We start from the raw sequence: 25,720 nt of genomic DNA, 5'->3' as shown, positions 1-25,720 counted from the left end.
GGTGGATACCAGTCTGCGCAGCGGCCCGCCATACCTGCTCGCCACTACCATCAAGACTGGCTTACCTTCTACGTCCTACTGCACCATACGGGTTCTCATAGGCTACGAGTCACTGCTAGCGGAAGTCAGATGGCCAGCCCCGCATCGCCCCCAGGGACTTCGGACTACTTTCCTGATCTCTTGGCTAGGCTCAGGGCGGCTGCGCCCTCTCTTCCTTTAGAGCCAGTCGTATTTCAATCGCTGCTCCTGTGTCTTGCGGCTGGCGACAAGAACCTGATCCTCCGCACGCATGAAGAGGATATCAGCGTTGTACAGAAGATAGCTGTCTCGGTGAGTCGAGAGATTTTGACACAACCTGCGAAAGCGCTGTCATCTATAGGGCTCGAGATGCCGCTTTCGTTAGCGGCATATCAAGTCGCTATTGACGGGACTCCAAGAGGCGCAAACATAAGGTTGGGCGCTTCCCCTCGCATGCTACAGGCCCGCAGTCTTGCCATATATGGTGGCTAGCATGGCGACATGCCCTGCACCACGTAGCTGGCCTCCGAGTCCGTTTTCGCCCCATAAATTACGCTGAGACTGCTAGTTCTGCGATGTATGCTGTGTTACCCATAGTCTCAGCACTATTCTGGTGCAGCATACGAGTAGCCTGATGGTTGCGCTTTGGATTATAAACTTAGGCCGGATCCATTGCTATTGCTGTCTATTGTATCTTGACGCAGAGATGGCAGTTCGTCTAGCTCTTTGACGCCTAGTCTCACCGAAGCACATACTTCGTGCTGATGGTGATATTACGGCCTGAAATAGGTATCTGTACCTATCTAACTGCCGTTCCATCTTCATATCGCACCTTGACTCCTTCCGAGCATTGTTGGCGCGGACGTGGTGCTATACCTCGTTTGCGTCACTAGCTTGACTCGTTACAAGCAGTCATGCTACAACGTCCTGCGTCTCGGAAGTTCTTGATCATTGGCCCTTCAGAACTACTCACCTTTATTTTGGGCTCTAATACGTGCCTGTCTTATCCTCGCAGATCCTCACCGCCGTCTTCGGGTATACAACACAGAAAGTCAAGTGCAAATCCAGACAGCCCCCGGGGGACTTCCTGCGCTCCCTCTTCCTCCCACAGCCGTCGGCATCCGCTTCATCTCGGAAGAAACGGTCCAGCTCCCGCAAATCACACAGCACGATCACATCCGGTTCTTTCCTCCCTCGCTCCTCGTCCAATGCGAGCGAGCTGGCCGCGTCCGGGTCCAATGTGATCAACCCTTTCGCAGATTACAACAACTACAGTAATACACCGACTACGACGTCTTCGTCGCCGTTGCTAAGCCCGGTACGGGTTCGAGATGAACAGCACTCCGAGTTCTCGTTCAATACAACGCCGGACACAGTCCGGAGGCGGGCGAAAGGCCGGCCCCCTCTCGCTCAAGCCCTCGCGGACAGCGACTCTGGCATCGTACCTACTCCATCGACGTTCGCTCTGTCCACTCTACCTAGGGCTGTGGTGATCTCAGGCCTGGAGCATGTCGGCGTTCCTGCCCAGAGGGCGTTCTTGCAGATGCTGGCCGACAAACGCCTTGTTATAGACGAAGACGGAGGCGAAGTGTGGAATCTGCCCACTGACTTCATTGTGGTCTATGTTTGCCCGTGGGATGAGCGGGAGCGTCCGGCGATTCACAATGGCCTGGTGGGTTGTTCACGCTTCCTCCACTAGTTCGGATCCCAGCTGATGCCTGACGAACCACGGCAGCTAGACAGATTCGCAATGAGTGCTAATATAGCTCTTACAAGCAGCATTCGGGAATCTATCCTATCCCACCATTCGCGATCGCGCTCCGACCTGAATTTACCTGGGACTGCTGCCAGGACAGGACTAATGTCATCATCGGAACTGAAATATCTTCGTGAACTCGCGGAAGATCGAACGCTCGTTCACCTTCACCCGGCTCTGTCACTGTACGTGGCCGACCTCTTCGCCGCCACTAGACACCACCCGGAACTGGACGGGACTATGCTAACGAGGCGGGCGCACATCGACGTCGAGGACCTCGTACGCGCCTACCGAGTCATATTCGGAGATAGCACTGGCACCGATTTAATACGACTCGCCACCCTGGACGAATTGCAAGGCAGGCATTCGCATACCCGGTCCAGGCAACTCTCCGCTTCGACGAGGACGGAGAATTATGAGAGTGAGATCGACGACATGACAACCGTGCGAGTGAGCTGGGAGTGGAAGGAAGGTGATGGTGGCGATGATCCAGATGCCCCGCGCAAGCTGCGCGGGGGATGTCACCTAGAACCGAACCCGGATCGTGAGGACGATCCTCTTGACATCGAGGATCAGGAGCAGGGAGATCAGGAGGTGATGGACATATCGGAGGTGGATGTCGCGAAGGTCGTGCCAAGAGTGGTGTCCCACCGAGTGCGCGTTCGCGATGGCCCTCGGGACGAGGTTCTGGGGAACGTCATGTTCTGCGCGGTCGGGCCGCCTCCCACGTATAAGCCTCCGGAAGAGGATTTAGAGTGGGAGAGAAGGACTGTAAAAGACATCATTGTGGAGGTATTAGCTGACGTTTAACTGGCATGGCGGGCGCGACTGCGCGTCTCGCCTCGAAATATGCAATGCTAGAATAGTTCACATACGGGTCCACTACTGTGTGGACGGATAATAATAGTTGCCAAGGTTACGGAGATTTCTCTTCGAGTTTCTCGTTTCCGCGAAATACGACATGTCCGACATCTCTTTCGAAGAAAGGTGGCAAGCGAGGGGCCACAGTCCTGCGTCCTTTCTTACCCTTGGCGGGCGATGACTCGCCATGTTCCTGTACGCGTTCTGGGAGGACGTTCATAGTTTGGTCGTCCCCGGTAGCTGGTTGTTCTCCTCCTGGTTGGGAGCTTGATCCACCCTGCTCTTGTGAGGAGATACCCGGTTCCGCTAGGAGCACTGGGGGCGCCGGTATCCGACGTGAAGTATGGCATGTCGAACATGTGTATGTTACGATATGGCCGTGAGACGAAGACGCTGGAGAATGCGACATGCGAACGCGCGCTCGGGCTCAGATATTCCGAGGGATATAACATATAACGTACACTTAACGCGCACTGTGGCCGATGTGCCCGGTATGAGAACCGAGTTGCACGATTTACAAAGCGTCCTTTTGACAGAGGGATCCCTGACATACGCGAGGTGCCCGTGAACATGAGGCTCGAGGGAAGGAAAGCTTGAGCGACGTCACGTACATTTTGACGACCGTTCTCTGGCCGACGGATTTCATCGTATCGATGTATGTCCGGGCCAGGTCGAATGAGGATACTCTCGACTTTCGTATGTCATCGTGTTTGACATTTCTCTTTCTCTTGCTTCTCTTCTGTGGACGACCAGAGGAGGGAGTCGCACGACTAGACGGCTCACCGGGGAGAGTGCTGAGATACACGCCTGCTTGGTAAAGGAAATTCAGGCGCTGTAGGATATCCCTGTTGCTAATGCTGTTCGGGTTGGGAGCTTCGTCCTTTGTCTTTTTCGCCATGAAGTGGTGGTGGATCGAATACAAGTTACATAAAGGGATATGACTAAACTCGAATCCTGTGGGCGCATGTATGGAATGCTTCCCCCAGGACATCACGCTCTATCGTCTGAAATCCGAAGCATTTCCTTTCTCCGGAACAGCTATAGCTAAAGCTCTATCACTGTGCAGGCCGATTCAGGCGGTCTCAGCTTACTATGCGGACTACCCGGGCCCTGTACGGACGCTCCATATTGGTCTTACGACTTGTGCCCAGGGAGATATCATAGAATACATACATACACTGCAGTTACACCATACACGCCATCCTAGTCATCAAGAGTCCATGAATTGTCCTTTATGAGCTTCTCTCGTTCCAGCAAGTACTTCCCTATGGCGAGCGTCAAGTGAGACAGGTCAACAAAGCCGACGTGACTGACCTTCCTTGTACTTCTGGGACTGGTCTGCTGCCTTGTGATAAAACCACCCGAGCCGGTCATTGCAGCCTACGCAAAAGACGTCGGCGACGGTATGCACGCCCGTTCTATGTATCAATGTAGAGAATTCGTGAGCTAGTACTGCTTGAGATAGGACAGATTAACGTACAGCAGATGCCTATCCTCCTTCTTTCCTAGCTTCACGTTAACGGCAGAGTGAATCAGACTTCAGAGCATGGTCGTCAGTTGCTCGACGAACGACAAGACTTGCTGGCTCACTATCCTCTCCCTTCCCTCCCAGAGAAGTGCTTGCTGATGAGCTCATCTTGGAGAGTCTGACGAACGCAGATACCTCAGAAGGCAGCTCTCATCGTCCTGGGCTAGACGCACTATGACTGCCGCACACTGAGAACAAGAGAAGTTAGGGCGTCCTTGGTAAACCGTGATAACGTCTTGCTTAGTATCAGACGTAGGAGAGGCCATGATGAAGACGCATATTTGCTAAGCCTCCCAACCAAGAGACGTTTATGAGTAAAGCCATTGGCACAGAGCAGCCCGGATAAGGGCGGTATTTGTGGGTCCACATGGGTCCATATTTGGCCTGGTCTGCGCCACGGGCCATTTCCAGCTTCCAGGCCAGACTACTGGCATCGTACAGGTTTACGAACGCCAACCTCCTCCCTGCGACCTTCTTATTCTCTACGACATCTCGCCGAGTATACCAGCCATGGACCACGGAGACCACGGTGGGCACCATATGCCTATGTGTTCAATGAACATGCTCTGGTGAGCTTTGCACGGATCTGGCCCATAGGAACAGGCTGATTCCATTCACAGGAATACACAAATCGAGGACACCTGCATCGTATTCCCCGAATGGCACATCTACACCAAGGGCCAGTTTGTCCTGTCGTTCATAGCCATAGTCGCGCTGGGCGTGCTCTACGAATGGTTACGCGAGTTCCAGAAGACGCTCGACCGCAGGATAGCGCTGTCGTTGGCGCAGCAGAGTAAAGGGAAGGGAAGGAGTAGTGGCAGGAACACGCCGGACGGGGAGCTGGAGGAGACGGGCCTGCTGTCTGGCAGGCGGTTGCTGAAGAAAGCGGGGTGTGTGCTTGACGTATCCGTCACTACTGATCTGTGCTGACGGTGTGCTTACAGGACTCCTGTACCTGCCATCCCAAGAGTCCTCCGTGCTGCTACATATGGCTTGACTGTCTTCCTCTCGTTCTTCCTCATGTTGGTATTCATGACTTACAACGTGAGTCCATCCTATGCATCCCACGTATACAGAGCGCTCAGTCACTGGATGCAGGCTTACTTGATTGTTGCTGTTGTGCTTGGAGCAGCGGCTGGGAACTACATCTTCAGCTCTCACATGGACGTGGACAGTGTCTTATCAGGAGCCAACGCTGGCAAGGGTATGGCTTGCCATTGATGCGCGGCGTTGTGCGTGCAATCAGGTTATTGTGGAATCATCTTTCTTTGTACTTCTGCAGTATATTTGGGAACATTATGCTGGATCTCACCTCGGTCACGAACACGACCATATCATCCGCAATCATATCCGGATCAGCCAGAGCACGTTGGAAGGATGGGAAGAAGTACGGTAGTATACAGTCCAAAGCAGCGACATCAGGTACTGCTCATCTCGGTATCCTCATCTTTCTTTGCTAGATCATGACGTTGTAGTAAAGCATCGATCTCGGCGGGCTTGTAAATCTTGGCCTTCGGTTGCTTGGTGTTCCGGTCCAAAGTCAAGACGGCGAACTCAACTGCAGGAGGACAGACATGAGCGAGCCATGACCACGGAAGATAGTACTGCCACTCACGCTTTTCGCTACCCAATGTCGTACTGTCCATCGTCTTGCTCATCACTCGAAGCACCAGCCCGATCGCCTCCTCCACCGTAATCTCATCCTTGTACTCCTGCTTCAGTAAACTCTGAGCTGTGCCATTGTTCGCCCCAATGCACGTTGCTTTCCAGCCAGAGTAGTTGCCTGAAGGATCGGAGTGGTAGAGCTGGAACTCGTAGTGCGGGTCGTACCCTGCATAGAGCAACGACACCCCGAACGGTCGGAGACCACCGAACTGCGTGTACCCCTGCTTCATGTCGCAGAGTCGCTGGGCGAGCATTTCAACGGGGATGTCCTCGTTGTATGTAAAGAGGTGACGTTGCGCGGCGGTACGGGCGTAGTTGACGAGTGAGTTCGCGTCGGCGGTGATACCGGCAACACCAGCTATGACATTTCTGAGCATGATTGTCAGGATAATGTACGGGTTTGTAGGGTATAGCCACTCACGAGTTTAAGAGAAAGATCTTCTCCCCGCTGCCCCCATACCCTCCTTCCTTCGCGCCCGACATATCCAAGAGCTTCCCTGTAACCTTTTTCTCGGCCGCAAGGACTACGCCGTCCTTTGCTAGAACGCCGAGGACTGTTCCTGCGTGCGAGATGGCTTCCATGGCGTACTCGACTGCATGGGATCGTGAGATGGGCATTCACTTGCGACACCATGGATAAGCTTACTTTGGTAGAGACGCCCTGAAAAAATTATAAGCATGTATAGTCAGTGTACCGGATCTCCAGCACGTACCTTCAGGCGAGAATATCGTTGTTCGACCTAAATCCGAGCGTAAGCCTCCCACATCCTGCCCTCCTAGAGTCACGTACTGTCATAACGGCGTGCCTAATGCGCAGTGCGGTCAGCCCAATGCATCAAATAGCGTAGACACAACTCACCATGGTTCACTGGGTGCAAGGGGTTCGAGGGAGAGTTGTGGATTCGGGTATTGGAACGGTAGCGTACTGCACTGACGCGTCTCAATGAAGCAGACGCGTCCAGCAATCGGACTTTGCCGCACCTATTGCCGCAGGCAAGTCATGATCAGAGCACATCAGGCCACAAACATTCGAAGATCACAGCTTCAGCGGCGGTGAAATAGAGGGTGGCAATATTCGCAGGTTTGCTCCAGTGCTCATACTCTGCACTCCCGATTTAAGTCCGAAAGCAAGTTGCTACTGCTACTGCCAGCACCAGACTTTCTGCTAGGTACCACTTCCTTCTCCACCTCTAGCGAGGTCATCCTTCGCCTTTTGCACCTCGAGCTTCTCCATGACTGCCTTCAGCAAGCTCGAATCCTTCCCTCTCTTGCCCGTCGACGCAGAGGCTTTCGCCTTCCCCTTCCCCACTACAGGAGATTGGCTGACCGCCGGATCTGACGAAGGAGCTGGCGGAGGCATCTCTTCCTTCCTTGTCAGGTGTGAAGGCACGATAATCGGTGTGGGCCGAGGTGGTGGGGGCCACTACATTTTGATGGATTATGACTCTCCCGTGAACGATGGAACCTATGGGGGAACGACTTACACCACGGTGAGGCTGATTGAAGTGCAGGGCCGCCCACGGAGGGTACTCCTTCTCAAGACGTATAATGTGATCTTCGAGGAACCTGATCCGGTCAAGGAAGGAATGTGGTATTGCGGGTACTGGAAAGGATCAGGGCAGGCTCGCATACCAGGATCGATAACTTGACGGCTCACCATATCGCACGGAGAGGTGCGTCTCGATGTTCTTGATTCGCTCATCCAAACCTGGATATCGTTCAGGCGTAAGTTGGTCAACGGCATGTGAGTTAGTCCCTGTGGTTTGCCGAAGTTCCCCATTTGAAGCGGCCTCTTCGGTCTTGATGGTCTTCCGCAGAGGCCCTTCCTCATTCTTAGCAATATCATACTTCATTTGTAAATCTCTGTCGATCGTCTTCGCGTCCGTGCGAGCACACGAGGCAACCTGCTCCAGCTGATCGTGTGTGTGCGGACCATCTCCCAACAGTCGTCTGCGTTTTTCCGAAAGGGATTTTAGGAATTCGCGACGATTGGACGCATCATTCCTAGCACGATTCCTTGCCAGGAACACGGCGATCTCTTTGTTAATCTAGGAACAGTCGAGTCAGAGGTAGGACGGCTGGCGTGAGCAAACTCACTGACGTCGGTGTACGAGGTTCGTGACGGTTCGAGGGATGAATGTAATCGAGCTTTTTCTCCTCCAAAGGCCGCTTAGTAGGCTTCGAATCGTCGTGAGATTCAGATTGGAGTCGCTAAGAAGGTGCATTTGAATGGAGCACAATGTAAGTCGGGAAGTGTAATCACCGTTAACTCCTGGTGTAATTGTGCCAGAGCAGACGGTATCTCTTTCTCCTCGAAGTCCGGATTGAGGACCACCATATCCTTTTCAAATGCACGCAGGGTCTGTTTCAGACCCGCCCTCTCTAGAAAGGACTTGATAATCGCATCCCATTCTCGGTTGAACTTCGGGGGCGGGGGTGGGCTGGGTGATTTAGGCTTTACATCAGGTGCCGGCGCGGGTTGCTGAACCTGCTGAGGGTGAGGAATTTGCTGTAGAGTGGGAGGATATTGCTGCTGGTGTGGTTGTCCAGGTTGGTAGTAGGGCCAAGGACTCTGCCAAGTAGCCCCAGGATGGCTGTAGTACGGTCGCGCCTGCGAGTAGGGAGCTGAGGTAGCCGGTACATTTGTTTGGAATTGGGAAAAGCTGTACGTCTGGCTATTTCCAGAAGTAGCCTGTGGATTCACTTGCGGGGTGCCCGCGCGTGAAGGTCCCGCGTCTGAGGGAGGAGGACCCTGGGACATAGATGTGTATGACTTCATCTAAGGCGTGCAGCCCACAAGCTACTAGCAAACGTCCTACTCACATTTTGTTGTATATGGCTAGCCGGGGAGAATCCTCGCCAGCAATACAGCCCGGCTAGAATCTCCGTCCAGCAAGGAGAACAAGCAAAATCTCGCGTAAGGCAAAGTTAAAGCCTTGGGATACGCGAAGAAGTGATGTGGCTGTGGCAAAATGTGGCGGGATTCGCGTCCGGTCTTGAACGCGTACCGCGATCATATGCGTTGGGATAGATTCCCGCATTCGTCTTTTTGGACTACGCATCTCTGGACTACATATTGTCTGCGCTCAGTACTACAGAATGGATCTCAGTCGACAGCCAGCCAGCACGAAACTTGCATATTCAGTTGCAGGAGGCACCGAACACAGCAGTCGTTACGGTCCGGAGAACATCTTGGTCGACCGCCCCGAAGATGCATCAAGTAGATGGAGCACTGCGTACCATACTCCGAAAGTAAAACAATTCATCTTACTTCGACTGGAAACCCTCAGCGTTGTTAGTTGAGTGTCGAACGGATGATGGGCAGCATGGAATGTGATTGACATGAGATTGGTATGAATAGAGACCATAACTTTCGGGAAGGTACGGTAAATCCTCCTTGGACGTTCAATTCCTAATGACTGGTGAACGGTATGATAGTACTACAAACGTGAGCTGCTGTTGGTATATTTTGTCGCGCCTCTCTTGACATACCGCAGAGCACCCGTGTAATATGCGAGAATTCAAGGTCTATGTCGGTATGACGGAAGATCGCATGGTGGAGGCCCTGGATGGGGGCCTAAAGAATGACTCGTTCCCTGAGACGTTCCCACTCAAGCACACCAATGCCGCAGGCTTATGTTTCCCTGCCCGTTTCGTGAAGATAGTACCTCTGTCGTAAGTGACTTTCGTCCCATGTCGTGACTGCTTTATATACCTATGCTGCAGTGCCCACGGGCAGAGCTTCCATACGTCTATATGGTATGTTGCGCTTTCCGGCATCGCGGATCATGATTTTGTCGAGAGAGCTGGTACAGTGTACGAAGAAGTACGTGTGCATACTACCGTTACATTTTTACTCCGTACTTATGCTTTCCAGTACTTGGAGTCTGTGACCCTTCGACGGATACTCAAACACCTGCGTCAGCGCCGCCTTCTCACCCCATATCAATCTCTTCTATCTCGCGTCAACGTACAACTTGAACATCCGCTTGTCAGCAGGCTCTATGAACAGCTTGTGTTGCGTGGTGTCTTCCCCTCTCTCAATGATATCGTCCAGGCAATATCGGACGGGGGTCTCCTCGACTCATACTTGTACCTCTGCCAGCCCGGAGCCGTCTGGAAGCGCTTAGATGGGTGCGATGCAGATGGAGATAAGCCTAGCAAAAGGAGCGCCCATGCGATGTGTATGGACGAGGACAACGGCATGGTCTATCTACTTGGTGGGTGGGATGGCGAGGAGAACTTGGACGACTTCTGGGTATACGACGTCAAGGAAGACACCTGGAGGGTCCTCAGCCATAACACTTCAGAGGAGAAGAACGGCCCAGGGCGGAGAAGTTGCCATAAGATGGTTTTTGATAAGAAGACCGGATGTATATACGTTCTAGGGAGGATGGGCGACGAAGAGATGGGTGGCCAAGATGTCTCTGGCTCTTCTATATCAAATGGTGGCTCTTCGGGGAGTGCGTCCCAGCAGCCGCAGGAGACCTCGGGGTCATCACCGTGCTCAGAGTTCTACCGCTATCATACAAGGGGACTAGATATCGGGAAATGGGACTTGCTTTCATTTGACACAGCCGTGAGTGTGCCTCTCCTTCCACGGGGACGGTGGCTTAATCAGTTCTCCAGTCCGGAGGAGGACCACCTCTGATATTCGATCATCAAATGGCCATCGATTCGGAAATGCAGATGATTTACGTATTCGGCGGACGAGTCGTGGACCAGAAGAGTATCAAATACTCTGGCTTGTATAGCTATAATATTCGGACGAACAAGTGGAAGATGCTACAGTGAGTGACGTAGTTTCTCGCCTCGAATGTCACAGCTGATGAGCGCAGGTCTGTCGACAGTGCGAGGTCCTCTCATGAAGTTAGTATACCACCGCGCTCAGGTACGTTCTATGGTTTTATTCACGATGCTCATGGCAGTTACATTCGGGGTAGGACATTCAATGGTGCTGGAGCCTAACTCGAAGACCCTTATTATTTTCGCCGGTCAACGGGAAGAGAAGTACCTGTCGGATATGTACACCTATCATATCGAGACAGGTACTGTAACAGAAGTGTTCTCTGACTACACAATGGACGGAGGGCCCAAACCTTGCTTCACCCAAAGAGCCGTTTTGGATCCCGACCTTAGAGAAATATATGTGTATGCGCTCTTCCATTATTTCGGCACTGGCATTCTAATGCAATGAACGTGTAGGTTCTGCGGTCTAAGCAGACAGCTGCCAGGGAATCAGATCGTGATACAATCCCAAGCTCCCCACTGGGTCTACCGTTATCCTGCAGCTTCATGCTCGGAGAGGGGCAAGTGGATGAGACTGGTGCATGCTGATTCCGCATCCGGCCCTGATACTCCCAACCCGGAGGACCGGGAGCCTAAACCGCGATACGCTCATCAACTGGCGTATGACAGGCACACGAAGACCGTCTTCATGCATGGTGGAAACGCGGGTATTCGGGAGGGTGCGGGTGACATGACTGAAGTCAACGCGAGCACGGAAGAAGCCACGAAAGAAGAGAAGGAAATCAGGCTAGATGACTTCTGGTCAATGCAGCTACAAAGGCCACCTAGGACCGAGGTTGCAAGGAAAGTCTTGTTTGAAATAAGGAAGCAGCAGTACGTTTTGGTCCACCCTCATTCGTCGAACAGTTTGCTGACAAAGTTCAGGTTTCGCGAGATGTGCGAGGATGACACGGCTATCGAAGCGCTCAATTTCCTGAGGGACGAAGTCTCGTCTGTGGTCGATCATACTTGTCCGGAAGAAGAGGACGTGTTTCAATCACTGTTGTCGCACCTGGTTGCACAATCACCACGAGTCACATCTATACGAGACAGCAGTTCGGCGCGACAATTGACAGACGACATACCCTCCATGTCTTTTCCCCTTGGAGACGCGGACGTGGAGATGAGTCCGCCTCCAGATGCGACGGATTCGCCCGAGTCCTCTTCCGGCCCTACACGACAACCTCCCTTGACTTGGGAGGAAGATCCTAAGGAAAAGGCCGAGCGAGGAGATGGCCCGGTCTTGTCCGCAGAGCGGTTCAAACAACGAACGGAGGTATTTGAACGGATCCTGACTTTTATCAATGAGGGGGCCAAACAGCCGGACGACGACCTGATCCATCTAATAGACGGATTGTGATCGCATGGCATCATCCTCGCTGGGCACTCGTTCATGGACATTATGACGGCTGGAAATATCCTGTAGACGTTGTATTCTTAGAGACACATATGTATTATTATGGCATAAATATCGTTGGAGACTTTGATACTTAGTAGTTCACTCCTGATTACCGGGCGACGTCCTTGAGAGCCGCATCAACGAGTTCCGCCATCCCGATTACGCCTTCCTCTTCTAATGTCCGACCCACCACTTGCACTGCGATAGGAGCGTTCTTGAACGTTGCGGGCTCGTCTAGAAGGTCGAGAAGAAATACTGTGAGACCTACGGACAACAGCTGAGTAGGAATGACTGGAACGTACATAGATTGTAAACATTCTCGTCCTCCTTGCTGAGGAACTTGTGTGGAGGCTGCTTGACGTCGACCTTCTCATCGAGTTTCGACACCGGAATCACAAGCGCCGCATAATCCAGCAAATTCCAGACCATAGTGAAACCGCAATTCCTGAAACACGGTCAATCGTCTTGGTGAACCCGCGAAGGGAAAAGACCACTCACGTATTCTTGCCGTGCGGCGGGGCGAGCCAGGGCGAAACGGGCGCAATGATCGCATCCACCGGTCGCCCAGTCCCTGTCTGCTCGACGGTGGCCTCCCACCGGTCCAGGTACTCTTTCCTCAGCTTCTGCTTCTTGAGGTGCAGCTGCCACAGCTGGTAAGCGGATATGGTGTCGGTGTGAGACGGACGGAAGGGCGCCTCGCTGGTCATCGCGTCGTCGGTCATGGAGGCCAGGATGGGTTCCCCGGTGGGCTGGGTGGTGACTGCGTAGTCTTCGGCGGCGCCTGCTGCCCAGATTGCGCTCTGGAGGAGTGTCAACAAGTTTGGTTGGGCTACCCGGGCTATACATCTGTAGAGCGACTGACCAGATTCTCAATCATCTCGCTGTGCTTCCATGGCACCCAGTCAATAACTGTGACCTTCTCAGTACCAAATTCCGCTTAGACGACGCGCCTCGCTCACCTTTGTGTCCCTTCGCCTCCAACGCCTTCTTGACCATCTCCAAGCCCCTGATAACCGGCGGATGCGGCTTGACCACCCCATCATCCCACATCACCGCAAAGCACATCCGCTCTCCGCCACCATGCTCGCTGAGCCTGTACGCGTCCTCGTCCCACTTCTTGCGCACGCACAGCGGGTCAAGGCGCCACGGCTCGGCGGACACGACGGCCTGCGTGAACGCCTTGAGACCGGAGATGGAGTTGGCGAGGGGGCCAAGCACGGACGGCACGGAGTCCTGGCCGAGCAGGGAATTGACGGCACCTTCGTAGGGAATGCGGTTATATGAAGGGCGGAGGCCGTAGACGCCGCACATGGCCGAGGGGATACGGATCGACCTGGTAAATTCCATGTACGACATCAGAAACGCAATATATTCCCGACAGTTCTGATGTGAGAATGGAGAGAAGACTTACCCTCCGATGTCGCTCCCAACGCCGAGTGGGCTTCCACGCATGGCTACGAGGGCGCCCTCGCCGCCGCTTGACCCACCGCAAGTCAACAGGCGGTTATGGGGATTGACGGTTCGTCCGAAGACGTTGTTGAACGTTTCCGGCCACTGGAGGACGTCAGTATAAGAGGATAAAATGGTAAAAAGAAACGCAGGGACGCACCATCAAGGTTTGCGGTACGTTCGTCCTGACGAATGGTACCGCGCCGCACTTGTAGAGTATCTCCACGAGGGCTGCATCTCTCTCAGCGTATTTACCAATCCAAGAGACGTATCCTGTCGTCGTTGACGTCCTCTACATATTAGAAAATCACGAAGTAGGAGGTAATGGCGCACCCATTGTAGTTTCCAAACCCTTGATACAGATCTGATCTTTCAGTGATACGGGCAGACCATGTAAAGGCCCCATAGGCTTTCCTGTCTTCTTGAGGTATTCATCAACCTCAGCTGCCCGTGCCAAGGCCTGCTCAACGAATATCTCGGTGAGACAGTTAGTCTGTAACAGGGCGGGCGTTTACAAAATGATCATTATCCTGATACAACCGAGGAGAACGAACCAAATTCTGTGCAATTATGGCTCTCTTGTAGAACGCAGTAGTAACCTCAACACTGGACCAGGTCCCGCTCGCAAGCTTGGCAAGGAGCACTTGGACATCGAGGGTGTTCGTGATCTCCCTCTCTCGCTCGCTCAGGAGCTCCGTGCATTGGTCCGGTATACCCGATACATCGAGGGTGTCCGCAGACGGAATATGAGGCTCAATGAGAGAGAACCAGTCAGAAGGGATGGACGCTTGCTGCCTGGCTCGTTTCTCTGCAACGAGTGCTTTCCACGCAGGTTGGGAGGACTGTTCGGCAGACATGGCGGGTACTTTGGATCAACACTTGGGACAGAATCCAAAGTCGATCATGCATTTATAGTGTCTTTAGACTCGAGATAAGGCAGGCCCTGGCACTGATAACTAACTAAATAGACCGATAGGCATTATCTTGGAGATTCAGATTGCCCAGCCTGAGTGCCGTCGGATGACCACCGGAGGGTACTCATTCCTACTGCACAGTAAGAGCAAGTACAACTGACACCAATATTGATTCGATTTGATTCGATTTTCACGAAAGAAACATAGACGAGACTCCAAAGTGCAAGTCATGGGGCAAAAGCAAGTGTGCTCAGCGAGTTTGACGGTGGCTGAAGCCAAGCTGAGCGTTTTCTCTTTCTGGCCGCGGCCCGATAATCCCGACACGGTCTGCCACAACGTCTTTCCTTCAGATTTCCGAATAACGAGAGAGCCAGTCAGAGCTCACCACAATCAGCTAACCTTGCCCTGACCAGCGATAGCAGTTCATTAACGTTCCTCCAGATCTTAGACGCTCGCTCTGAGTTCTGTGGCTCAGAGGGAAGATGTGGCTTTTTGGCATCAGTACTTGCACCAGTCGCTTGAGGAGGGGCATCAGGACCCAGATATCTCGCGCTCTCAAGTCGCATCAGAAACCGCAGAAGTACATAAATTAGCCCAAATACTCTACAAGCATCCCATCTATCGTCGCCGTATCAACCTCTGGCACCAGGAGACAATAGCTTCCTCCGCCTGCACCGCCCACGCCCAAACTTCCTCGAAAACAGCGTCGATGCCGCCTCTGTCGTCCCAGGAATCGCTGTCCTGCTTCTCGGTCATCGTGAAGCGCAGAACGTCCTTCACTGTGAGCAACCCTACGAGCGACCCGCGGTCTTCCACGAGGATTACTCGCGGCCTAGCCGTAGTGTAATATATTGTAAGAACGGGTTCGTAATTGATAGCAACGCAGCTCACCCTAGCCGTTTGAACATCTGCATCGTTATTTCTAACGGCAGCTGTGGAGACACGGTAATGGGCGTCTGATACGGACTGTCAGACCGTAGCCACGTCAAGTATCTAATGCATTACCTGGTTAACCCATGGCCAGAAATTGAGCGCATGGTCCGAAGCCATATCCTCAAGGATCTCAGCAGCCGAGTCTTCGTCAAGACCCACAGCGAGCGCAGACGTTATATCCAGCGGATCTGAACGCTCCGGATCGTCCCGCTGCGGCGAGAACGAACAAGGCGTTTGGAGAGAGACGCGCCGCATCTGCTGCGCTTTGTCTGTGGATGGTATGCATCAGCGTGGCCACGCCATTAGTGGGTCATGGACGCATCCACCTATCACGTAACGCAGCTCTGTGCGACCTATGTACCCGATCAGGGTGTTTGACGAGTCGGAGGATACTATAGGATAGCCCTGCACTTTGGTATTCGCCAATATTCGCTCTAGATCGCATGATTTGTGTCAGTGTTCAGTTGGGAGCTGTGAGCACGAACCGATGTCTCGTATAGTCAAGCCGGAGACAGGCAACGTATGAAGGTCAGTAGTCATGACCCTTGACACTATCAAACCGTTAGGGAAAAAAATCACTGCAAAAGCCGATAGTAACTTACCACAAGCGTTGAACGAATGTTCTTCCTTCTCAAGGAACGGGAACCCATTGAACCGTATCATTTCGTCCGCAATACCTCGTACATCGAGGAAATCGCCAACAGATTTCGTGACCAACAGGACAATCTACGCACAGATCCGGGTGAGTGGCGCGTTGAGGCAAAGCAACAGGATTCGGGTACCATGGTAGGCAGGATGTACGTCAATGCACCCGTCAACTCAAACATGATCACCACGACGGTGACAGTGATCCTCATCACCCCGCTGCGTACGAACGTTCAACATCAGCGCCCACATCCTGCAACACCGACTCACCTAAGAGCAGCTGCAGCCCCGAGGAACGCATAAGTGCCAGGGGTGATGCACGGCACATCAGGCTGGCAAAACGCAAATATCCCTGACGTCGGATACGCACTGCCCGCACTCCATCAGCTCTCCACTTCCCAGTGAAGGTACTTAAACCCAAACCCACTTGTTCAGCGCCTTCACCATGATACCGACCATACGCCCGAACGTCGCGCCGATGGCCATGGAGGGAACGAAGATCCCCGCGGGCACTTTCGCGCCATATGAGATCACGACGAAGCCCACGCGGATCACTGTCGCGAGCAGGAGGGAGTTCACCATCCGCCATTGGAAGGCTGTCCTAAACATACACGCAATGTAGCCGGAGGTAACACATTCCTGGGAGATGTGTGTGCGCACCTGCAGAGGTTGTCGTAGTCGCCCCCACTCTCGCATTCGCGGAAGAGGATCGCCATGCTCTCCGTCATATCGATGCGGAGGAACCGATTGAAGTACCCGACCATGGCTGTGAGCGTGGCGAGCGTCACTGCCTCGGCCACTCCATGGTTGGCCAAGTGTTTCCGGCGGAATGCCGCCACTTGCAGGTTGAACTTCACCATGAATGCGCCATATAGTCCCTGAGCACGGTTGAGTCACTAATGCAACACAATAATCTTCGACCACCTCACTCCGAATATACCGAGAATAACGAAGAAGATTATCTCGAAGAAGTGCCAGTCGCGGTCGTATGTGACTTGGAAGAGCACGAGTTTTCCTGTCCTGAACGGATTCATTGCCTTGGGTGCGAATGGTCAGATAGGTACAGGTGGGAGATCGCAGCTGTACTGACTGATAGTGTTACCGTTGCGACGAGCGCACAGAAGAAACTCCTCCACATAGTCTTGATGCTGAATGTATGGCTCATTTCCTGAGGAAATCTCCCATCAATCAAGGAAAAAGTACGTATTGTGCGGATGCTACCTCGATGGAAAACAGAACCCCACCGATGGGCGAGCCAAAGGCGACAGCGACTCCTGCAGCGCTTGCCGCGGTGAGGATTTCGCGTTTCTTCCCTGTATAGCAGTCAAAAGTCAGAGCGGGAACAACTGGAAGGATCTCCTTATTACCTTCGCTGTGGGAGAATCTACTTGACAAACTGGCGACTAGGTCGCCGATACAACAAGCAAGGTGAACGGAGGGACCTTCCTTACCAACAGACAGGCCTGACGCTATAACCAATGGCTGAAAGAACTAAGTATCGTTATTCAGTGAAAGCGTACCACTGACTTACTAGAGTCAAGCTTTTGATGAAGAAAGTCGCGAGTCCCAGGAAGCCCTTCATTACGAAACCCGCTAAGATACATTTTATTTCCGAGATCCCGGAGCCTGCGGCATACTTCGCAAGTGAGCGCACTAGGTGCGCAGCTCCAAACGAGAAAAGCGCCTGCACCGTCGTCAGTTTTGACAAGAAGACTTGCGGAAAATGATACGCACGGCGAAAATAACATAAATTAACCATCGGGCAGCGGTGACAGTGCTCCAAGGGTGCCAGGAGTCGCAGGGATTCCCCTCATCTCCCTCTACTTCCCAGCAGCAGAACTGCTGGTTCAGCCACCATCCGTCCGAGCAATAGCCCATCTTCAGGTCGGATAACCATTCCGTAATAATTGAAATCAAGGCAGCATTGATCCCAATCCCGACGCCTACAAGCAGAGCTCATGTGTTCCAACATCATCACGAATAGCTGAGTCACGCACCGACGAGAGTGACCACGAACCAGCTCTGTCCGGCATGAAGTACCTTCCTGAGCTGCGACCATAGCCATGCCGCAGTGACTTCTCCTCGAGGACCTCTGCGGTGAAGTTCGGCATCGCGAGCAGCTCGTATTCGCCTGTTCCTCTCGATTATCGAATCTTGTATCCAGTCTACGGGAATGGTCGCGACTTAGCCTACACCTTCGGCAGGTACGACGAGTTCTACGCGCCTATGGTTGTGAAGTCCTCGTAGTTTCTAGCACGAATAAGCAAAGTGAAACAAGGTAATCGGGAAGACTCACTGGGTATGTTGGAAGTCCTCGTCCGGGGGGCCATTGAGACCATCCATACGGTTTAGTGGGTCGGCAGCTTCCAGGAGAGCTGTGTAAGTGGTGGCGGTGCTGCTACATAGCCGTGGGAACTGGAAGGGTAGCCACCGAAGCAACTCACCTGCACCGAGGATCACTCGGTCAATCAATCCCCTGGTCCAATGGCTATCAATATCACATGGATAACACGTATAAGTACAGCCATCTCCCTGCCATACAGACTATCCTGGTCCGCTGCAACTGCACTCCATGACCACCATTCCGGATGAAGCTCTACTTGCCTGCAGCCAGTCTGCCAACGGCCAAGTTGTGCTAATTACCGGTAAGGTCCATTTACTTCAGTAGGGGAGGGCCACGTGAACTCAACTAGAACCTAGGAGGAGCCAAAGGAATAGGGAGAGAAACCGCTCTACTATTCGGTAAACACGGGTACGTGTCAGTCCGGGACAGGGGAGCACCACTCAGTACGATCTATCTTAGTGCTAGGGTGGTCATCGGTGATATAGACGCCAAAGGCTGTCAAGACGTCGTGGACCTTATAACGGGGGCTGGCGGGTGCGTACACTCCTTCCGTACAACGAAGTTCCAAAGTGAATCTTGAATGAATCAGAGAAGCCATCTTCCAGCCATGTAATGTAACGAAATGGGATGACCTCGTGTCACTCTTCGAGAAAGCGGTCGAGAGATTTGGATCCGTCGACTCTGTGGTAAATTGCGTCTCTCAGCTTCCCCTGGACATCTCTCAGAGTGATGCGTAGATCCCTGTAGCCGGCGTCGCGAACGAAGAAGCGTTCGAGCAGCTAAAGGAACAGTCCGGCCGCCCGGTGAAGCCGAATCTCACCACCGTAGAGATCAACCTGACGGCGGCTATCCACAGTAAGCATGTCAAGAGGATCCTCCTACCTAGGTCCCTGACACGCGCTCAGCCTCGTACCTCGCCATGCACTACCTAAAAAAGACGAAAGCGAACAACCGCCTAAAGTCCATCGTACTCATGGCCTCAATGTCGTCGTGGCAGGCGATCCCGGGCGTGCCCCTCTACAGCGCATCAAAACACGGCCTCCTCGGCTTCATGCGCGCCCTCGCGCCCATGGCCCAGACGGAGGGCATCCACATCGCCTCGGTGCACCCCTTCTTCGTCGGTAGGTCTCATCACACACTGGACTGTACACTCTAAAGCCGTCTCACGACCACACACAGACACGGGCCTTGTTCCCACAGTGATGAAAGCCGTGCTGGCGGGCGTACCCCTGACGCCCGTGACACGCGTCGCCTCCACCGTCTTCTACGCCGCCACGAACCCAGACTGGGCCATCCACGGCTCCACGCTCGTCCTGCTCGACGACGGCCCCGTCCTCCGCCTCGAGAAAGAAAATTTGCGCGAAGGTGTCTACGGTATAATGAACAAGCGCGCTGCGCGCGTCCAAGGGTGAGCCGTCCTTCCCTGCCCGCATTCTTGAGCCTTATAGACTGGCAGTGCCGCGGGATATGTGCAGGCGTTTATAGCGATCGTACGTGACTTGTGGAAGATATTTGGGAAGCGCTTGGTGTTGTCTGCCTTGTTGGTAGCCCTTGCTAGGTCGTCGTGGAGGTATAGGTACCGCAACTGAATTCCGCACACGCCGACGGAGTCTTCGGTTAGGAGCGTCATTACCTTCGATTTGCGAAAGCTTTGCTCCATGTATTCGTCTTTCGATACCACTTCCCTACTTCCACCACGTGTAATCATATATCTTAGCCTCACTCGGCTGTTGTACAAGCACTCTGCATCTACCCTGTGTGAATGTGCACTCCGCTAGGACGACGGGGCAATTTTCCAACGCGTGATCGAAACATTCAGTCAATCCCCATCTTTTCTTACTCTGGTTGCAACCTGAGTGGGAGTGTGAGCGGGCTCTCATATGTAAGTACGATTGAAGACTGGCAGCTCCGAATCACGGCAGAACCATCATATGAGTGATCATATGAATAAGTCAATTAGGGGGCAATACACATTATGGAGGAGATACAAAAGAAGAATACAGGACCCAAGAGAAAGATGACAGACCCGGAGAAAGAGAAACCGCAAAAGAGACATCCAGAGGAAAAAAGACCGAGGAGAGACACCCAGAGGAGACCGAACAGAGAGACCCAGAGATAAAGAAACCAGGAAGAAGATACCCAGAAGAGAGGAGACCTAAGAGAGAGACCCAGAGAAAGAGAAATCGGAAAGGGATGCCCAGAGAAAGGAAAGACCTAGAGGAAGAGAAACCTAGAAAAAGAGAAAGAGACCCAGGACAAAGGGAAGATACGATACGAGAGACTACACACGTATGACAGAAATATAGAAGAAAACCACGACTAAGCCCCACAATCCCAGAGAGAATACATCGCATCTACATCAGGTCTGCAGAGTCTGAAAGTATTGATCAGCCAAGTTGCAGCGAAGTGAAAATGGCGGCAACTCACAGGAACTCTGTCGAAATCGTGCACGACAATCTCGTCCTTGAGTTGAACGAGGCCCCGGCGCCAGAACGGAAGCAACTTCTTCCTCACGCGCTGAGCAATGTCTCAGTATGTTTCACGATCTATGAATGAAGCTGAACTCACCGGGTCTGGATGATCAGGCGGATCCCAACTGGGGTCGTAAGCGTACCGCGCCGACCAAACACCCTCATTGAACGCCTCGTTAGCGGTGTTCTCTCCCTCCGACCCTCCTTCCATGTCCTTGTAGGTGATCGCATCCACGGTGCGCGCAGGCTTATAGTCGTCGCCACTTCCGGAGGCTTCATCGGAGCTTTCATCGGATAGGGAGTCCGTTTCGTCCTCGTCCTCACAGGCAATCCGACCCATCTCGGCGGGGTTAGTGTCAGAGATACCCTCTAGTAACCCAAACTTGCAGGCCATGTTCCGCGTATGATACCGTACTGCACGTCGCCCATCTTCCAGCTCCATGAGTTTGATCCGTTTGGTCTCCGCCCGCACTTTCGCAGACAAATGCCCGGCGCCGGCCAAGACAAGTTTAGTGTCCTCCCCAGAATAGTTAGGCAGGACCCGCTCTCCTCGCGCGGCGCGCTCCAGAAGGAACCCGTACTGATACGCCTCGATTGGCCAGGCTTTGTCGGGTCGGCGCTTCGCATAGTACCGGAAGAACAGCTGGTCGTCGATGGATTGCACGGATTCGGGCCTCAGAGCGAAAGATGTGGGACGTGAATCAGAGCCTGAGGGAGAAGCGAGTTGGCCCCAGTGCGGAGGACGGTCCGGACGAATCCACTCCAGATTGCGGGCAAGAGGAATTGCTGCGAAGCCGGGAGATCCTTGACCTGAGCAATCCAGAGACGAAGGAGTACAGACAGAAGGCACCGGCGGAGAGGAAGAGGAGCACATGGCCGGCAGATACCTAGGACTCCGCTCAGAGACAGTTGAAGCCGGGGATGGCGCCGAAGGTCGACCAGCACGAGGAGAAGTAATGCCAGCCGAGGGCGATGGCGAGAACGTTGGGCTGAGCATGGTCGGGAGATACCTTGGACTTCGATAAGAGCGACTCGATGCCGGAGACGGTGCACAAGGCCTAGCAGGAGGGCTGCACTCTGGAGACTCCATTACCGACGAGGCCCTCCGGAGTTCACGATGCCTGGATCCGCAGACACTTGGCGAGCTCTCGAGGGAGTCCCATCCGTCCATGATATCTGCCATCAGAGCGCCAATTTCCGAACGCGGTCGAAGATCCGAAGGGGATGTAAGTACGACGCGCTCTAATTGCGGGGGTAGCTAGAGCAGCGTATATCAGATTAAGACGTTCATTAAGAGATATTACGAATTGCACTCACCGCCTTAGGGCTCGCGGAAGGAGTGCTACCGGGGTTGAGACGAAGAGGACGCGTCGCTGGTAGAGAGTCCCTGTACTTACCCTTACGCCGGATAGAAAAAGCCAGAGAATGCCTGCTGCTTCGCTGACCAGTGGAAGTGGGGGTCGAAGTAATCACGGACCTCATCCTAGACGGAGTAGGCGGAGCCGGTCGTACAAAAGCAGAACTCGAAGGCCGTCTTCGCGAACAAGAAGGTCCAGCCACAGGGGAAAGAGAGCACCGCCAGCCAGAAGGCGAAACCCACGATTCTAGCGAGGCCGGCGTGCCCTTGAAATCGACCGGAAGCAATCGCCTCGAGGAACCAGAAACACTAACGGGCGAGCGTGGCACGATAGACCGCCGATACTCTTGAACACCCCCATCCGGAGTAGGAGCCGAGGGCCTGTAGGGCACGTACCGCGGGGAGCCATGGCTGCTAGCCGTCCGAGTACGAGTATGAGGTGTCGACCGAACAATGGGAGAGTACAATGCCGAAGCCTCTTCACGTAGCTGCTGCTCCCATGGGTCAGTAGTGTACTCTAGAGAACCAGCCGAGTCAGCGGAAGTCAGAATTTCCTGTGACGGCAGAGTAGCGGTGACCGCGGGATGTTCTTGAACCGCGCTAGGCGTTCCCAGATAGTCGTGGAGAGGAAGGCTCAGAGGAGGAGTATCTACGACTGAATCCACTTCCTTTGCTTTTCCCTTCCACACAGACGGCTTCGGAGGCGACATAGGAGGCTGATCGCTAGTAAGCGTGATCGACTCCGCATAGGACGCGTTTGCCTCCGCCACGTCCAGAGAGTTACCGTTCCCGTCGCCAGAGAGCGTGTCGTCGAGATGGCCAGCGGGAGATTGGCACCAGGTGTTGTCCATAGGGGGGATGATAGGCGTCTCCAGTGGATCAGGCCTACCCTTCGCTGCGTTGTAGGTAGTAGGGGACTGCATCTGGAAGGGCGAACCCAACAACCCCAATTCAATATGAGGCACGCGAGAGGGTTCAGCAGTCCCAGTAGGCTGGAACGAATGGGACGATGAGTAAGGATATGAGAAAGTGTTAGAGCAAACTTACTTTCGCTCTCTCTGCGAAGAGAGAAGAGACATTACCGAAGTCAATCATCAATCCACTTAAAGCGGGCTGCTCAGTAGTCTTCGTTAGCATCGACAGAATATCTTGGGGGAGAGAACGCTTTACCTTGTTAACACAGGGACTTGCCTCGAGTTTACTACTCTCAACCATAGCAAGGGTCGCCGACTCTTCATCATCACTATCGGAAGGCGCCGCCTCCTTGTCCTCGAGCTCCTGTATCCCTTCGGGCTTCACCCCCACCCCTACCACCCCCTCAACATCAATCTCCGTAGTGGTAGGCACGACCTCGGCAAAGCCAACAACCTTGTCATCCGTCACCTCCGAGACGGACGACACAGAGGTACCTTGCTCATGCGCAAGGTCAGAGTCAGAAGATATGTTAGACGACTCCTCTGACGATTCACAAGTCTTGACGTCCTCGACGGGTGCAGCATCGTCAACGGCTGCAGGGGTAGGTACTAATTCAACATCCGGCCTGGAGACGACATAGTCGCTGGACAATTCACAGTCTACAGACTTGGCATCCGTCTCCTGGAAGTCGACGGCCAGGGCGGGCTCCGGCCGAATACTAACGCCGTCGACAGTTCCGACAGACTCGTCGACGGGGTCGCCCAGTGCTACTGGTATCGCCGGGGACGGTGAGAATACTGCTTCCTCGACTGGGGTAGATGGCTCCCTAGAGTCGCTCGGAACGTCGAGCGTCTGAGATACTGGTATCAAAGCCTCAGACTCGAAGGTGAACGTAGGCAACGAAGGCACGTCCGCGACATCTGAAGGCTGAGACGTGCGCGACGGACCGGCCAGAGATGAGTTCGTGCTACCTTGGGCCAAGCACGGGAGATCGATGCCAGTGATGCTGAGGGCCTGAACGGCGGGGTCGAGGTGCATATACTGAAACTCTTCGCGGTGGTCCATGAAACGCTGAACGCTCGCGTGCCGAGGTTTCTTCATGAGGTTCTTGGCCATGATATAGTCGAACTTCCGGTCCTGCGCACGCGCTCGTCAGACGAGAGCAGAGATCAAAGAACAAGGAACTTACATTGGGCAGCTTCCGGAATAACTTGCTCTGGAGAGGGTCGGGTCCATCGTATCTGTAGTTGTACATTTGCTCGTAGGTAACGGCGTCGAACGGGTCGGTGGGCGGGCCGGGGACGTAGAAGGTTTGACTGCTGTTCTTCACTTGATCGTCCTGAATGAGATGACTCGAGGCAACTGCGGATAACTCAGTATCACAAGAGGACGGGTGAAGGTCTTGCGCTTACGGTCGCACTCGAGAGGGGCGTTTTCGAAGTGATCATCAGGAGCGTCGTTGCTTGCCTTGGCTGTTACGTCCATCAGTATCGAGCAAGAGTAGCATACAGTATAGTTTACCAGCAGGGCCGTCGGTGTTGCTCCTGGGTTCTTCACGGATAGAAGCTTTGCTGGCTGGAGTCGGAGGGCCGTCCGCGGGGACAAAGGCGTCGGGTGAAACAGGCGCAGGTTCGAGTTCCTTGACGGGCTCGACAGCAGCGGTACCAGCCGCTACTGGGGCGGGGAGAATGGGCTCGTTGTTCCTGGGCGAGCGGCGCTTGAAGACGTAGCAGAAGAGGATACCCAGGACGATAGAACCGAAGATGGAGAGGATGAGAAGGACAAGGAGAATAATCAGGTACGCGGGGATGCCGGCGGGGGCGGGGGCGGTCGGGGTGGGCGTGACGGGGTGGTCCATGGCGCCAACAGAGGCGGGCGGGTGACCGACGACGTTGCTGGATATATCGCAGAAGGCGTCGGTGGACGTGGTTCGGGATGAAGGAGAGCGGGCGGGCGTGAAGGGTTTATATTCGCCGTTTGTTTGCGCGTGGTTAGCAGAATCAACAATCGACTCGGGTCACGTTCAGACGCGTCGCGACGAACATTGCCTGAACGGGATGTGTGAAGGGTTCACCTCTGGAGTCTTTCACCCGACGCGGCGCGGACGAGCGCGAGCTCGACATATACTCCGAAGGAAGCGCTCCCTGTTCGGAGCACTGCACTTTGGCATATGTCGAGCCCGCCGAAGTCCCGCCTCCATTGGGTCAGAAATCACCATTGTTTGAGCAGCTGGGATCAGAGCATGCGCCAGTGACCGAAGAGTGACCGTTCAACATGTCGCTCTGTCCGTGTAATCCACCGCTTGAAAGACCAGGCCTTGAGTTGACTTGACAAGCAAAACATCAGCTATAAAACGCAATTGCAGATCTTTACCGAGGGCGAAGGAGACAGTGTCCGATGAACTCCGTGGAGGTCATGGAGAGAAGGCATTATAGCCGCGGATATAGACAGATGACCGGGGATCCATCTTGACCGAGAACGGGCAGAACCAGGAGTTTGGTGGTTCGTAGTCTTCACGTTCGACGTCTGAGGCCTGAGGGCCAGAGCCTGCCAGAGCCAAAGCTCGCCCGAAGCACCTATGCTTCTGTTGCACGTGATCGTCGCGTCGCGTCACGTTGCAGGTGTAGTAGACAGTGTCTGGGGTCCACTGTCCTTCAAACGCGCCGCCTCTCTGACC

At 53.8% G+C, this 25,720-nt stretch overlaps 11 protein-coding genes across 11 annotated transcripts; 4 read left to right on the top strand and 7 right to left on the bottom strand.

Moving 5' to 3' along the window:
- Nucleotides 1-129: 129 nt before the first annotated feature.
- GLOTRDRAFT_137516 (uncharacterized protein) lies at nt 130-2,584 on the top strand (the record flags this gene model as incomplete). Its single annotated transcript, XM_007866056.1, has 3 exons — nt 130-330; nt 1,034-1,690; nt 1,754-2,584. 3 exons carry the CDS (start codon nt 130-132, stop codon nt 2,582-2,584), a joined length of 1,689 nt encoding a protein of 562 aa, XP_007864247.1.
- A 106-nt stretch (nt 2,585-2,690) lies between these two features.
- Nucleotides 2,691-3,533, bottom strand: GLOTRDRAFT_38017 (Rpr2-domain-containing protein; the record flags this gene model as incomplete). The annotated part of the gene is made up of 3 exons (XM_007865725.1): nt 2,691-3,028; nt 3,097-3,179; nt 3,247-3,533. 3 exons carry the CDS (start codon nt 3,531-3,533, stop codon nt 2,691-2,693), a joined length of 708 nt encoding a protein of 235 aa, XP_007863916.1.
- A 238-nt stretch (nt 3,534-3,771) lies between these two features.
- GLOTRDRAFT_73653 (yippee-domain-containing protein) lies at nt 3,772-4,429 on the bottom strand (the record flags this gene model as incomplete). Its single annotated transcript, XM_007866055.1, has 5 exons — nt 3,772-3,900; nt 3,950-4,053; nt 4,116-4,172; nt 4,226-4,281; nt 4,337-4,429. 5 exons carry the CDS (start codon nt 4,427-4,429, stop codon nt 3,839-3,841), a joined length of 372 nt encoding a protein of 123 aa, XP_007864246.1. The 3' UTR covers nt 3,772-3,838.
- Nucleotides 4,430-4,703: 274 nt separating this feature from the next.
- Nucleotides 4,704-5,297, top strand: GLOTRDRAFT_16324 (Ctr copper transporter; the record flags this gene model as incomplete). Its single annotated transcript, XM_007865671.1, has 4 exons — nt 4,704-4,732; nt 4,784-5,053; nt 5,108-5,207; nt 5,262-5,297. Coding segments are annotated over 4 exons (435 nt in total), but the record flags the coding sequence as incomplete, so codon positions are not given.
- A 314-nt stretch (nt 5,298-5,611) lies between these two features.
- On the bottom strand, nt 5,612-6,566 carry GLOTRDRAFT_23825 (uncharacterized protein; the record flags this gene model as incomplete). The annotated part of the gene is made up of 4 exons (XM_007865685.1): nt 5,612-5,721; nt 5,779-6,197; nt 6,250-6,421; nt 6,524-6,566. Coding segments are annotated over 4 exons (744 nt in total), but the record flags the coding sequence as incomplete, so codon positions are not given.
- A 427-nt stretch (nt 6,567-6,993) lies between these two features.
- On the bottom strand, nt 6,994-8,589 carry GLOTRDRAFT_115159 (uncharacterized protein; the record flags this gene model as incomplete). Its single annotated transcript, XM_007866054.1, has 6 exons — nt 6,994-7,086; nt 7,109-7,431; nt 7,486-7,876; nt 7,926-8,039; nt 8,092-8,400; nt 8,470-8,589. 6 exons carry the CDS (start codon nt 8,587-8,589, stop codon nt 6,994-6,996), a joined length of 1,350 nt encoding a protein of 449 aa, XP_007864245.1.
- Nucleotides 8,590-9,339: 750 nt separating this feature from the next.
- GLOTRDRAFT_120435 (galactose oxidase) lies at nt 9,340-11,976 on the top strand (the record flags this gene model as incomplete). The annotated part of the gene is made up of 8 exons (XM_007866053.1): nt 9,340-9,503; nt 9,555-9,654; nt 9,706-10,407; nt 10,458-10,618; nt 10,679-10,719; nt 10,772-10,979; nt 11,034-11,450; nt 11,502-11,976. 8 exons carry the CDS (start codon nt 9,340-9,342, stop codon nt 11,974-11,976), a joined length of 2,268 nt encoding a protein of 755 aa, XP_007864244.1.
- On the bottom strand, nt 11,784-14,321 carry GLOTRDRAFT_73645 (amidase; the record flags this gene model as incomplete). Its single annotated transcript, XM_007866052.1, has 9 exons — nt 11,784-12,249; nt 12,318-12,460; nt 12,514-12,815; nt 12,878-12,924; nt 12,975-13,348; nt 13,427-13,569; nt 13,625-13,737; nt 13,798-13,957; nt 14,019-14,321. 9 exons carry the CDS (start codon nt 14,319-14,321, stop codon nt 12,125-12,127), a joined length of 1,710 nt encoding a protein of 569 aa, XP_007864243.1. The 3' UTR covers nt 11,784-12,124.
- A 625-nt stretch (nt 14,322-14,946) lies between these two features.
- GLOTRDRAFT_115156 (Cl-channel protein) lies at nt 14,947-18,299 on the bottom strand (the record flags this gene model as incomplete). Its single annotated transcript, XM_007866051.1, has 19 exons — nt 14,947-15,210; nt 15,270-15,334; nt 15,384-15,580; nt 15,638-15,745; nt 15,797-15,862; nt 15,914-16,037; nt 16,094-16,175; nt 16,227-16,325; nt 16,384-16,557; nt 16,617-16,834; nt 16,886-16,993; nt 17,047-17,124; nt 17,178-17,269; nt 17,324-17,438; nt 17,488-17,640; nt 17,691-17,899; nt 17,954-18,121; nt 18,181-18,206; nt 18,253-18,299. 19 exons carry the CDS (start codon nt 18,297-18,299, stop codon nt 14,997-14,999), a joined length of 2,343 nt encoding a protein of 780 aa, XP_007864242.1. The 3' UTR covers nt 14,947-14,996.
- A 229-nt stretch (nt 18,300-18,528) lies between these two features.
- On the top strand, nt 18,529-20,089 carry GLOTRDRAFT_58209 (NAD P-binding protein; the record flags this gene model as incomplete). Its single annotated transcript, XM_007866050.1, has 8 exons — nt 18,529-18,601; nt 18,657-18,708; nt 18,760-18,834; nt 18,890-18,986; nt 19,038-19,155; nt 19,206-19,421; nt 19,480-19,708; nt 19,776-20,089. 8 exons carry the CDS (start codon nt 18,529-18,531, stop codon nt 19,783-19,785), a joined length of 870 nt encoding a protein of 289 aa, XP_007864241.1. The 3' UTR covers nt 19,786-20,089.
- Nucleotides 20,090-20,659: 570 nt separating this feature from the next.
- Nucleotides 20,660-24,901, bottom strand: GLOTRDRAFT_127466 (uncharacterized protein; the record flags this gene model as incomplete). The annotated part of the gene is made up of 10 exons (XM_007866049.1): nt 20,660-20,674; nt 20,728-20,817; nt 20,869-22,029; nt 22,089-22,113; nt 22,372-23,120; nt 23,176-23,241; nt 23,299-24,180; nt 24,233-24,405; nt 24,456-24,515; nt 24,565-24,901. 10 exons carry the CDS (start codon nt 24,899-24,901, stop codon nt 20,660-20,662), a joined length of 3,558 nt encoding a protein of 1,185 aa, XP_007864240.1.
- Nucleotides 24,902-25,720: the final 819 nt, after the last annotated feature.

This window comes from Gloeophyllum trabeum (assembly GCF_000344685.1).
Source record: "Gloeophyllum trabeum ATCC 11539 unplaced genomic scaffold GLOTRscaffold_00004, whole genome shotgun sequence".
Lineage (NCBI taxonomy): Eukaryota > Fungi > Basidiomycota > Agaricomycetes > Gloeophyllales > Gloeophyllaceae > Gloeophyllum > Gloeophyllum trabeum.
The sequence above is the reverse complement of the archived record's forward strand: the minus strand, read 5'-3'. Positions and strand labels throughout refer to the sequence as shown.